The sequence below is a fragment of the Centrocercus urophasianus genome, unplaced genomic scaffold, assembly GCF_019232065.1.
Source record: "Centrocercus urophasianus isolate 14NV4802_14NV808 unplaced genomic scaffold, USGS_Curo_1.0 seq_23, whole genome shotgun sequence".
NCBI classification, from domain to species: Eukaryota; Metazoa; Chordata; class Aves; order Galliformes; family Phasianidae; genus Centrocercus; species Centrocercus urophasianus.
This window is the reverse complement of record NW_024884789.1, coordinates 3451544-3464842: the sequence shown is the minus strand read 5'-3', so window position 1 is coordinate 3464842 and position 13299 is coordinate 3451544. Positions and strand designations below refer to the sequence as shown.

The window sequence follows — 13299 nt, the reverse complement described above, 5'->3', positions numbered from 1 at the left end:
TCTTACAGTCAAACCTGACAATTAGCTTGCCCAAACTGCTATTTCTTACATGGCCCTGAATAAAGAAGCCAAATAAGTGACAAAGTATAATCAAGCACTTTGGTATATCTCTTGCTCTTTCACACACGTACACACACACACATGCATCCTGTCACACACATACACCCACATTGTCTGAGCGTTCATCTTCTGTTCCTTCCTTCTGGCTTATCAGACACTGAAACAGCGATAGCACTTCCCATTATCTGTGCTGTAACTTCACTCTGTTGGTCAGCTGAAACACCTCACACACAAGAAAAAATTCTCAGGGACAGATTCAAAGCCAGGCTGCATGTGGTTCTGGGCAGCCTTGTCTGGCAGTTGGTGACCCTGCACATAGCAGGGGGTTGAAACTAGATGATCACTGTGGTCCTTTTCAGCCCAGGCCATTCCATGATTCTGATTCTATGAAAAGTAGTCATGCCATGATAATTTCAACAAGAAAGTTATGGTCTTTGAACTGTTATGAAAAAAATGTATATTGAAGGAGAAACAAACATCTGGAACAGACAACATCTGACTGTGAGTGAGCATTCTTATGTACTGTGTCAGAGTCACAGAATGGCCAGGGTTGGAAGGGACTTCAAGGATCATTAAGCTCCAACCCCCCTGCCACATGCAGGGCCACCAACCTCCCCATTTAATACTAGACCAGGCTGCTCAGAACCACATCCAATCTGGCCTTGAACACCTCCAGGGATGGTGTCCTCAATGACCTAGTTGTTCAAATCATTTAAGTTTTTAAACTCGAATTCTGTATAGTGCACTGTTTCATATGCATGTCTATGTGTATTTCTTTCCTTGTCTAGCCTACTGGCACTTACAAAAAAATAAAGAGAAGCAAAATTTTAACAGCCATACAATATCCATAAGACAGTGATTATTTTCATGGAGGATCTAATTCACATATGGAGAAAGAACAGGAATGTAAGGTTTTGGTGTTTTTCCTTGCATTCATTGTACTTTCAAAATCAGTTGCAGGAAATCATTTGTGTTGTATGCAAGGAAATTCAACAAATAAATAATCAGCATACAGACCTACCTGAACACATTCTGTTAGCTTGCTACAAAGCCAACCTGATGCTTGCTAACGTGAAGACCTTGATATTAGGAAGAGGTTTAGGTGCTGGATGCTCAAGCAGCATTAGTTTAAACAAACTAAAAATAACAAAGATTTTATAAACCACACACATCCCAAACGTGATGCAACGTTTGTAGTTTTTCTAAAAACTAATTCAGAAAGCATAAAAGTACACGAATATCTAAAATGTGTTTCAGTGCAGTCGTTGCGGTGTTAGTTCCTTTAGTTACACCTTCACTGTGAGCTGGGGAACTTGTGGCCATGCTTCCAGACACAGTCAGTGAATTCACTCCATCTACAAGCTGGTTCCTTTTCCCCATGTGGTTACTGATTAATGCCAACTTGTAGCAATGAAAGGTGCTCCAAAGGCCTACATGGCCTTCAGCAACAACACCACCACAGAAGCACCTAAACAAAAGCCTACGTTTCATAGGACAGGATGTCACAGAGGTATGTCACGGATGGCGAGGAACGCTGATGCTGCCATGTCAGTTATTTAAAAGCCGAGGCTCTGACTACAGAGAACATTTTTTGATAATTCCAGTAATTACCTGAGTCAGTGGGGAAGCGCCGAGCTGGTGCCTTCCTGGGCTCACCAGGATGTAATGACGCAGGAAGCAGAAGATAATGGAAGCCCCAAGCACAGAGCTGACTCGGAAGCTCCAGTTCTTTGTCACCAGCGTAGACGTGGGCAACTCATTCCTTCAAGAAGAAGCATTGGGCAACCACGAAACAGGAAACCTCACGCAGAAACGTTACACTCAGTAAACCAACTGGCCCAGGAGTGCACTTGGCTTTGTGAGGTGCTGGGCTGTGGCTGGGGCTGGGGCCTGGCTGGCCTGCTCCCTTCCTGGCATACATGCATTCACCACTGAAGAGCTGTGGGTTTTCCCAAGCTTTTAGGTCAAACAGGGAACACGTTGCACTGCACCATCTCGCCCTGCTTCCATTCTCGGTGAGTGCCATTACCCACGGAGAGAGGCCGAGCCCACAACTCTGTGCTCCCACCTCAGCCCGCAGGCAGGAACTGAGGCTCACCGGGTGGCCCCGGCCTCCCCACAGCCGCTCGGCTGCCCCACGGCCAGAACCAGGACAGTGCGGCGGGCGGAGGCTAGCAGGAGGGCCCGCCACGTGCCCCTCATGCCCCCGTGCTCCGCGCCCCGCGCCCCGCCCCCCTCTCGGTTTTGCCCCGCCCCGTCCCTCTCGCTCCGCCCCATCCCTGCCTGTTTATCCACGAGCTGTACACGTGGTGGCCGTATCCCACCATTGGTCCCCCGTCCGGGCAGCTGTAGTTTTCTCACCTATCAGTGCGCTGTCCACGCGCGGCCGCCTGCAACCCATTGGCTCCGCCGCAGCGATCACGCAGCGTGACGCACTCCGGCCGTGCGCCCGCCGGGAAACGAGCGTCACCCGCAACGAATGGCGCGGCGAGCGGCCGGGCGGCGGCCAATGAGGCGCGGCCGGGGGGCGGGACTATCCGCTGCGGGCGCCGGCGGAGACGGGCGGATTTTAAAGCTACCGTCGACGGCGGCCGCGGGCTTCCCCGGGAGCCGGGGAGCGATGGCGGCGGCCGGCCCGGGCCCGGGCCCCGGGGCCGGCGGGAAGGTGAAGACGCTGGCCCTGGTGCTGCAGGACGAAACCCGGCGCGGCGGCTACTGCAGCGGGGACACGGTGTCAGGCCGGGTGCTGCTGGAGTTGGCGGGACCGCTGCCGCTCCGCGGGCTGCGCCTGGAGGCGGCGGGCCGGGCCCGAGTCGCCTGGAGCGAGGCGGCGGGATCCGTCGGCGCGGCGGGGGCCTGCGGGGCCGAGGCGGCGGCGGGGCCGCGGCGGGAGGCTGAGGTGCGCTACCTGGATGTCCGGCAGAGCCTGCTGCAGAGCGCGGCCGAAGGTGAGCGGGGCGGCGGGGGCGACGCTGCGGGACCGCAGCCCCGAGGGCCGGCAGGTTTCCTCGCCTGTTCCTCTCACAGCGGCGCCCCGATGCTCTGCGAGGCAGCGGCGTGCGGAGGCTGACGGAGCCGCGTTGTGCCACCCGCGGCAGCGCCGAGCACTTGCAGCACACGGCGTTGTGTAAGCGCTTCTCTGCGGGGAAGTGTCGGGCCGTTGGGAGCGCTGTGACGGCAGGCCCTCGATGGTTATATTAATATTACATCGATTAATAAAAATACGTTTCATTATCCTGGCCTTAAATTGCAGCTTTTCAGTGCAGAAGGTAGCTTAATTGAAAAAAATGGATTAACTGCAGGCGCAGAATTGTGGAGTCACTGTGTGTGGAAAAGACCCTTAAGGTCAACACGTCTGGTTGACACCAACCCTTGGAGGCCACCACTGGCCTTTGGTGCCGCATCCACAGCTCACAAATACCTCCAGGGATGGCCACTCCAGCTGCCCTGTTCAGTGCCTGACTGCCTTTCCATGAAGGAATTCTTCCTGACAGCCAACCCAAACCTTCCTAGGCGCAACTTAATCTGATTCCTTGTATCCTATCTCTTTATCACCTGAGAGACCGACACCCACCTTGCTGTGCCCTCCTTCCAGGCTGTTATAGGGCACGTTGCGTTTCCTCTCAGCCTCCTGAAGACTGAACATCCTCTGCTTCTTCAGCCATTCCTCACATGTCTTGTGTTCTAATCCCGTCACCCAGCTTTGATGCTCTTCTCTGGATGCAGTCCAGTATTCTTCCTGAAGTGAGGGGCCCAAAACTCAGCGCTGTACTTGAGGTGGTCTCACTGGCGCCGCTTATAGAGGGATAATCACTTCCATAATCACTGTCCTGTTGAAAAGGAGAAGAAACTTTCTATATGCTTTCCAGAAACCATTTTGGATTGGTTGGCCAACATCCTGAACTGAAACTCAAGGACTTCATGTTTCCTTGATTTTTTTATTTTTTTTTTTCATTGAAGTCGCACTACAGAATAAATGAAGTGTGGGCTCCAATCCAAAACCCATTGGGATCAATAAAAACTTCTACCAGTCCCCTGCATCTGGGTGTTTATAATTTGTATGAGCCTCTGCTTTGTACTTCTATTTACAGAGTAACTAAAATACACTATTCATTTTTATCCTGCAGGTGAGGAAGGCTTAGTTCTGTTAGATGGAAGACATGAATTTCCCTTCAGCTTTCAACTCCCACAAGAGTAAGTTAAATAACAACCTGAAGGGATTGAGCTGGACACTGCTTATTGTGGAAAATTAACTCAATGTAATTTGACTCATGTCTTTTTTAATATCAAACTGATAGCTCAGCTTCATATGTTTGTCTTAATCAACCACCGGGTTGTGGACATGCCTTTTGTTACAGATTCCCTAAGGCCCTAAAAATACAAGATGTAAATTGGTAAATGTTTATGTATACAGGAAGTGTTCGTGTTTGGAACTGAATTACAAACCTACAGTAATCCTTTTGTCTGTTTCAGACCTCTGGTGACCTCTTTCACTGGGAAGTATGGCAGTATTCAGTACTATGTGAAAGCAATTCTGGAAAGACCTGCAGCACCTGATCAAAGCGTACAGACAGAGCTCCAGGTCATTAGCCATATCGATGTCAACTCACCAGCTTTATTGGTAAGAGGGTCCTCCACTGCCCCTTCCTCCCTTAAGGCCAACTGCAGAAATTAAAAATAAAAAAATTATGTTCCATCCAGCTATAAACATTTCCACGTTATTCTAGAGAGCCATTTCCCGACTTCTGAAAGCATGTAAGCTCCCTAAGCTTTTCTCTATAAATAGATGATCTTAGGTTGTGTGAATAGCAAACAGAGAGGGTTGTTGGCTTTTTGTGTTGGTTTTCTTTTGCTTATACCATTGATTACAACCCTGCTGGCAGAGGTGCTCTTGCCAAAAAGTTATGCAGGCTACAAATGCTTAATAATAATAATGCGCAAGCTTAAAGTAGTTACTCTTACCAGAGCAACTACATTCACACGGCTGCAGTGTCCCAAACTCTTCAATAATAGTAGGTTGAGGAGCAGTAATTATAGAAGAGTATTAATCATGCCCAGCCTGTCATTTATGGTCTGGCCATTATGTTACGTCTCCTTCCATTTTGCATGTCGTTTTCTAACATTAAGTGTGTGCATGCAGCTGCTTCTGAGATCTTTTCAGTTATTTCCTTGTGACAGATTTGGCCACATTAAAGCAGAGCTTCTAATAGTCACCAGAAATACCGTAGAGTAATAAGAAAGATCAGGCATTAAGTAATGAGAAAATAGGCAAGATAGATGCTAACGAGCTGGATTCTTTTATCTCAGCCCATATTATGAAAATAATGTAAAATTATACCTTGCATTTTCATGATAGCAACGGGATCTAAATGGTTATTCATTTAAATGTGAATGAGTAATTTCTATTTTATTTAAAACGCTAGGATAATTTTAACATTTCATCATGATGAACGTAGCTAAGAGATGTTTTCAGCACATTTTTCTCCTTCTTTTTATGTGCTTACATTTTAATCTCTCCAGAGCTAGAACTTACAGAATTGCTTTGGCAGTGACATCTGTAAGCAGAATCTAGTCCTTTTACATCAGTGTATGTCAGGAGTGTGAAGATGGCCTGTCTGGTTACTGCAAGGACAGTATGGAGCTGACAGCAGGCTGTTGCACAGGAGGGGGCAGTGACTCGTACAGCAGCCATTGCTCATAGTAGATTACAAAGAATCCACCAAAAGAACTGGAAAGTTTTTGGAACAGTTGGAAAAACTGGATGTTGTGTTTTTCTGTCACAATGCTAAATGTTAGGGGTTTGTGTGGATTACAAGTTACAAAGATGTATCGCCTTAGCTCAGCGTGTGTACATTTGTCCTTTCTTAGTAGATACACAAAGACAAAAATAGTTTACCTGTTTAACTATTGCTTGCAGATGGAATTAATTCTGCATTTTTCTGCACTAGGGTTACGTAATGGCACAAATACAGCAATTCTTCCTTAGACTTTTAAAAAGGAATACCTATAAAAATGCACTGAATCAGTCTTTTTGGAAACATTAATTCAAGTACGCTCAGTCTCTGTCTTCTGCATTTGATACCTTCTAAATGCAGACTTGTGCTTTAAAACAGACCTATCTTCAGATAGCCAAGACTTGCTGCCATTTCACGTGGTGGGCAAAACACCAGTTCCATTGAGCAGTACAAAGATTCAAATCCAAGGGGATTTTAGAATTAATTTAAATGATTCTTAGGCGTTACACTGAACTTCAAGTGATTGATAACTTCATGCAATAAAATGGAAAAAAACCCTTTGTTTTATAGACACCTGTTCTGAGAAGTCAGGAGAAGATGGTTGGCTGTTGGTTTTTCACCTCTGGGCCAGTGTCTCTGAGTGCCAAAATTGAGAGAAAGGGATACTGTAATGGTAAGAGGAATTGTCTTCACTCTTCAGGACATGAGTATTAAACATCTAAGATGATTTTTTCATCCCTGTAAAGGCAACAATGGAAAGGAAGCCCTGACAGTAAACTTAATGGAAAAGCCATGAACATCTGGTTATAAAGAACAAGATGCTTTTAGTGGGGATAAAATACATGGCTGAGGCTGTAGAGTTTTTCCATGTCCCATTTGGGTTTTTACTCTTCTGTAAGAAAGAGCGTTAGCAGCTTCTTCCACATCTTGATAATATTGGATACACTGAGGAAGTGGAATGTTCTGGAATGCAATTAGTACTGCATAGAAGGAAGACTGGTGAGCAGTTTGCAAATAAAGCTTTTAGCACTTGTTCATATTTTGCTTAATGTTTTAAAATGAATCTCTGTTTATGCATAAAATGTAGTAAGTGGCTTTAATTCTGCTTGGATGCCAACTCTGTAAAGAAACTAGCTTGAGGAAACTGGCAAGTGTTGTTGTCAGTTTTAAGGTGGGGGATGTACATGGGTGATGTGCATGCTGCAAAACAGCTTTGATGTTTCTAAAAGAAAGCTGGTGAACACAAGTTATTCACTGAACTCTTTCTGGCTTTAAGGGGAAGCCATACCAATCTATGCAGAAATCGAGAATTGTTCTTCTCGCCTGATTGTTCCAAAAGCTGCCATTTTCCAAACACAAACGTACCTGGCCAGTGGGAAGACAAAAACTTTCCGTCAGATGGTTGCCAATGTGCGAGGAAACCATATTGCCTCTGGGAGTACAGATACCTGGAATGGGAAAACTCTGAAAATCCCACCTGTATCCCCCTCTATACTTGACTGCTGTATTATTCGTGTAGAATATTCATTAGCTGTAAGTATGGATTTTCTTTACAAATGCAATATTGTATAACACTGCTGAAAACTACATTAGGTTGGGGACAGAAGAATTTTCATTACTGAGTTCTTAAATTTTGAATTGGGGAGCAAAAGTAAATGCCAATAAATGTCATATGCAGGTGACAGACTGAAAACAACGAGGAGATTCTGAAACTGAAAGATAAGAGTAATAAGGAAAATGTTTCTGCGGGAAGCAGCAGTTTAGTTCAAGACCTGCAGAGGTTATCAGGGGACAGCATTTCTCACTAAGTGGGTTCTTCTAGTTGTTCTCCTCAGAAGTGGGAAGGCAGGACTGGAAGTCAACCTGTTTTGGATTTTTTTTAAATGTCATCTGGAGACAAGGTAGAGAAGGAAGGAAATGACTGAAAAATAATGGACGCTGCCAGCACATTAGTTAAATATTTGGGATGAAGGAAACTAATTTTTGAATGATCTGCAACAGAGGCAGTATGGCAGCTTCTGGGAGCAGTAGTTCAATGGAATCTAATCGTGTCTTTTTCTCTTATTTGGGGGTTGTCACATAGGTGTATATCCATATTCCCGGTGCTAAGAAATTGATGATCGAAATGCCTCTAGTGATTGGCACTATTCCATGTATTGGCTTTTCAAGCAGAAACTCCAGCATTACCAGCCAGTTTAGTATGGATATGAGTTGGCTAGCCTTAACCCTGCCAGAACACCCTGAAGGTAATATATATTGAACTTTTTACAATACCACATAATACTGTTTACAGCAAGAAGGGAGTAGTGGCAGTTCAAGAACTAGATCAATAAAGGATGTAGACCACTGAAGTATGACTCATGAGAAGTAAGGCATGTGTATCTAACTAAAAATCCAGAAGGAGTGATGGGCATACCCTAGCTCCAACTCTCTTTAAGAGGCTCTTCACCTCTAGCTGACTTCAACTAAATCTTTTAATAACTAACCTCTGATAGCAGGAGTTCTACTTTTGCAGTGGAATTAGAACTAAGGCACCTAAAAGTTCCTTCATAAAATACCAATATATTGCTGGAGTAGCTCTAAAAGCATCTGTAGCCTGACTCCTGAATCACTTAAGCATACTAATGCCATGGTTTCAGATGCAGTATTTATGAATATAGTGCACTCCATAAAATCTGACAGCATAAGATATTTGATATATACAGTTTTCATGGTCCTAGGATATTGTAATGCATATATTGTCTTGCCAGAGAATACTTCAGAATTTCACAGTGTTATCTCATGTGTTTCAGCACCACCAAATTACGCTGATGTAGTGTCTGAGGAAGAGTTCTCCAGACATGTTACTGCTTATCCACCACCAATCGACTGTGAGGAACAATTGTGTTGTCCTGTGTTTGCTTACATACAAGAGTTCCGGTTTCAGCCTCCACCTCTTTATTCAGAGGTAAAAAATAATGATAATTAAAAAACAGGTTTCAAACAAGCTTCAAAAAAAAAACCAGCTTTTTTTGAAAAGTCTCAGCTGAATCTTTATGTGTATTTATTGTCACATGGGAGAGGGAAAGTATTGGGATGCAAGAACTATAGGCAGTAATTACTGACTTCCTTCTCCCTCTAGGTTGATCCACATCCAACTGATGTAGAAGAATTTCAGCCTGTTTCATTAATGCTTTGAAGAAGGCTTTGTAATGAGGATCACTGCGTTGAATGTCTTATCTGCTTCAGCTGACAGTGCAGCTAAAAAGGAGACGGTTTTCTTTTTCACAACTTCAGTTTGCGTACAAAAAAGGCAAAAGAAATGGAGAGGGAGGTATGAGAATGTCTGATGGCAGAAGAGAATCTGCTGGATTAGCCTGCGCAGAAGATTCTGTGGGAGCAGCTCTGCTTGGGGTACATGGGAAGAGCTGGGAAATACTGAATGCTTTTTTAAAAAAGTGGATGCATTGCATAAAGTACACAGTGGAGGTATGAGGATCTTCTGAAGAGAAATCAATGTATACTTTGTATGGAACACTCTGGAAGAATTTAAGTAAGGATGATGTTGGGAACTTGCTTAGTAGAGCACGGGTAGCAGAACAGAATGTGGGGTAAGAAAATTGTTTCATAAGATGTCCCAGTGTTCAAGGGGCTTCTGTGTGCATCCAAGAATGGAACACTACTACAGTGTGGAGCGAAATCTTCACTCCAGCTTAACTTTTCATTTCATGAGAGCCTGCCAAGTGGTACTGTTTTAATAACTTATACTGATTCTAAAGATGTCATGGATGACAAAACGGCTATTATGCAATATTATGAAGACAACCATTTATTGAGTGAAAGATTTGAGTATGTAAAAGAAAACTGAACTTGGATATGAGCTTATGCACTATGCTTTCTTTCAAGGGATTTCTTAAGGGAATTATTCTAGCCTTTTCTACTGTATTGTTCTTTTTCTGCATCTTAAGCCTATGGGTAGCATAATAAGGGGAAGCATGGCAAGGGAAGATCCTTTTGCCAGCAGCGGGTGTACTTCACAGTATGGACAATACTTATTTATTCAGAAGCCTTTATAAGCCTACCTCTGTTCTGCAAATGTACTTACGGTCAGATCTGAGACCAAAAAAAGAGTCTTGTTTAAGCTCCAAGATACTTCAGGGTCCTGAAAGGGACCCTGAACAATTTCTGTGATTAGTGAATGAGATGGAAAGCATAGAGAGAAGCTTAAATATACCCCGAAAAGATATAGCATATAATTGAAGTGGAAGCAGACACCAGAGGAACAAAATCCTTTGGTAATGGCACAATGCTTCTCATTACTCCTGCATTTTTGTCTAGAGATCTATTGTCAGGGGCTGCACTAGTCATTTGCTATCCATCCTATTTTTTGTTAATGTTTCCTTGTTTGTTTTTGCTGTCTAATTTTGTTTTTTGTGCAATATCTTAATGTTTTCTTCCTCAGGTCATGTAGAACAGTAAGTTTTTGCTGCTAAGAATGAAGGCACATCTTATTACTTGGCCCTTTGCTGCCTTCATTTAAAGTAGAATGTTTGCTTCCTGCCAAGCATCGATTGGAATAAGTAATCCAGCATGAACAGATGACTTAACGGAGCAGAAACACAGCATTCTCAGTATGCATGTTTACAGTCAAGTCTTTAAACTATAGGGAATCTTGAACTGCTAGATCTACTCCATATGTCTTACAGAAGGGTTTTGGGATAAAACCTGGTGCTTCATGTGGTTAAAACATTGTACTCTATGATCATCACAAGGATAGCAATTGAGTTTCTTTCATTTCATCAGTAACTGCAGTTTAAAGAAGTTTGAATGCTTTTTATGAAATCAATCTTCATTCAAGAAGCAGGGATTTTTCTACAACCATATACGGATATATATTTTTAGTCTTCTTTTAGTATGACTTCCTTACATTGTCTGATTTCTAGCACTTCACCTCGAGTCACTCTTACATCACTGTAAAAGACATACTGATGAAGATTCACATTTCTAAACTGCAGTTACATTTTTCATTTGCAAACTGAAGTATTGTCATCTATGGCAAATGCAGCTTTAACCAATGAGTGCATGTTTTAGAAAGGACACTCTCAAAATGAGTACTTCTTGTCTTAAGTCTCAACATGTAGCTCTCATGCCTTTTATTTCAGTGTTGGCGTGCCCATACACTCAGTGCAGGATTTTCTTTTACATATCACCTGGAAAGGGAACAAGCATAATTTCCTTAAACAGATACCATTATGGTTACTTGAAAAATACTGTGGCTGTATACTAATTTGCATGTTAACAATTCAAAATACTACCTTTAAGAAGAATGTGGCGTTTTGTTTTGTTTTTACTTTAATTCCTGATAGGTGATGTGTGTTATCCGGCTGTTTGATTGGTATAAACATGGTCAGGCAAACAAAAGATGAAAGGTAAAGATGTGCTTTGTTGTTGTTGTTTTTTCCTCTGTGAGTTGTTCTTCGTTATTTGCAGATAAACTGTGGCCTTAGATTGTTTGCTGCAAAAAAACTACTAAAATGTGTTTCTTAGGAAGCACACATGGTCCTTCAAAGGAGGGTTGAAAACAAGATCAAGTTCTGCTCTCAGACACTTGGCTTAGTGCAGAAATTGGTCCTTAAATAATGTTTGCACAATAAGTTCAATAAGCAGGGGGGTTGCTTTGATAACTGTGAAACAGTTGAAGAGAGACAAATTAAAAAAAAAAAAGCTGTTAAACTTTAACATCCAGGAACATGATTGTATTTTGTACTAATATGAGCCCTATGGGTTCTTTTTTTGTTAATAAAAGTATAAAAGGCACATAGCGCTGTTCCTGTTGGTTTCACTGTCTGCAAGATGGAAAAACTGTTGTCTTTGAGTTGTCTTAAAAATATGTGTTCAAACAGGTAATAAACGATGTCCTCTTCCATACAAGGGTAGAGAAGGTACTGCAGGTTTGTGTTTGCAGCTCTGATGTTTGAACTGGAACACAATTCCCATACAGAGTAAGAGAGACCACTTAATCAACTCCTGAACTGGGCCACGTTCCAAACTCTTAAAATAGTATGTTCTGTTATTTCACTGCCCCATTTGAACACCTAACTCCTTTTATTAAATCTGCACTGCAGATCTCACTGAAGGGTGTGGAGAACACGGTTCACAAAGCTGATTTGAAGATGATCAATTGCCAAAACAGCCACAGCAGTAATGCCTGCTTTCCAGTCAGATTCTGCTGCTTCCCAGTGCTCTCTTTGGGGTAGTGGTTGAGCACAGGAACATAAAAAGAAGCTTTCAAACTGCTGCATTTTTCTAAAGCTGATTATATAATATCTTAACATCAATATGCAGGCTGGCATGTAAAGTAGATTCTCTAAAGAACTAATTAAGCCTCTCATGGGCCTGGTCATTTGCTTCCAATACTCAAATTTTGTATGGATGTAGCATAGACAGGGTGCCAGTCCATGCTCCAAATTACATTGTGATCATCATTATTAAACATAATTAACATGCAATGATATTGCACAATCGTACTACATTACCATTTCGTTATTGGCATTTTAAGGCAAGTTATTTCAATATTAAGTCAAGAAATGAAAAGTGGTTTTACATGGAATGCAAAATGGTAACTCAAGTGGAACTGGACTAGAGTAGCTGCTTGTTATAACACAGGCAGATTCGATCTGCTTAAGTACAACTGTATTACTGATAAATCTCTGAGCACCCATCCCTTCAAAAGAAAGGAGGAAATCCCTCTTAGTTTGGGCTTACATTCAGCCATCTGGCTGCCTGGAGGGTGAGAACGTGAAATGCAAGGTGAAAGTAGGAGCAGGTGCTGGTGCTTGATGGGCACCTACAAGTAGATTTCCCCAAATAAACTGAGGCATGCAGATCAAAATGGTTTTATACTAACACACAATACTTGCTGTGTTGCTTGATGGCAGTTGTTTTCTTATTAGTTGTGCTTTCAGGTAATAAGTGTAGTCAGATTAAGAGTTGGATATGTAAGTAAATGTGAGTTGAGGTAGATTGGTAGGTATTTACCACTCAGCAGCTATCACTACGACAGCCTAATAACAAGCATCACCCATTTGCTTCTACCATCTTCAATGTACCAGACCTCTAAAGGATAACTTTCCCCTACTCTCCCCTCTAGCAAAACTGCTCACTGGCACTTCACTTGTAGCACAAGATTCAGCTGGCAGTCTGTGCTCACACAGACAGAGCAGCATAAGGACATTTTAGTCTTAGTTGATAGAAGGAGTACAGAGTAAAAACCAATAGAGTTAAAAGCAATAAACAGTCATCCATTGTGGGGGCTGTGGGATGGAAACGGGAAAGTGGGGAAGTAGGGGAGGGATAAAAAGAAGATGCTGTCATTGTCAGAAAGAAGACACAGCTGAAGCAGCAAACAGTGCCCTAAGAGGGGATTTGACCTGAACACCAAGAACAGCCAGTAGCTCTCAACGCCTGGTATCAGATGTGGTCACACACAACATGCAGGAGCAGTGCAGATACGTAGGCTAAACCC

The 13299-nt window shown here is 43.0% G+C and overlaps 1 protein-coding gene across 1 annotated transcript; it reads left to right on the top strand.

The window, feature by feature from the left end:
* Positions 1-2539: 2539 nt before the first annotated feature.
* Positions 2540-11600, top strand: ARRDC4 (arrestin domain containing 4). The gene is made up of 8 exons (XM_042824453.1): positions 2540-3008; positions 4188-4254; positions 4534-4681; positions 6366-6468; positions 7072-7328; positions 7879-8041; positions 8588-8742; positions 8917-11600. Exons 1-8 carry the CDS (start codon positions 2540-2542, stop codon positions 8971-8973), a joined length of 1419 nt encoding a protein of 472 aa, XP_042680387.1. The 3' UTR covers positions 8974-11600.
* Positions 11601-13299: the final 1699 nt, after the last annotated feature.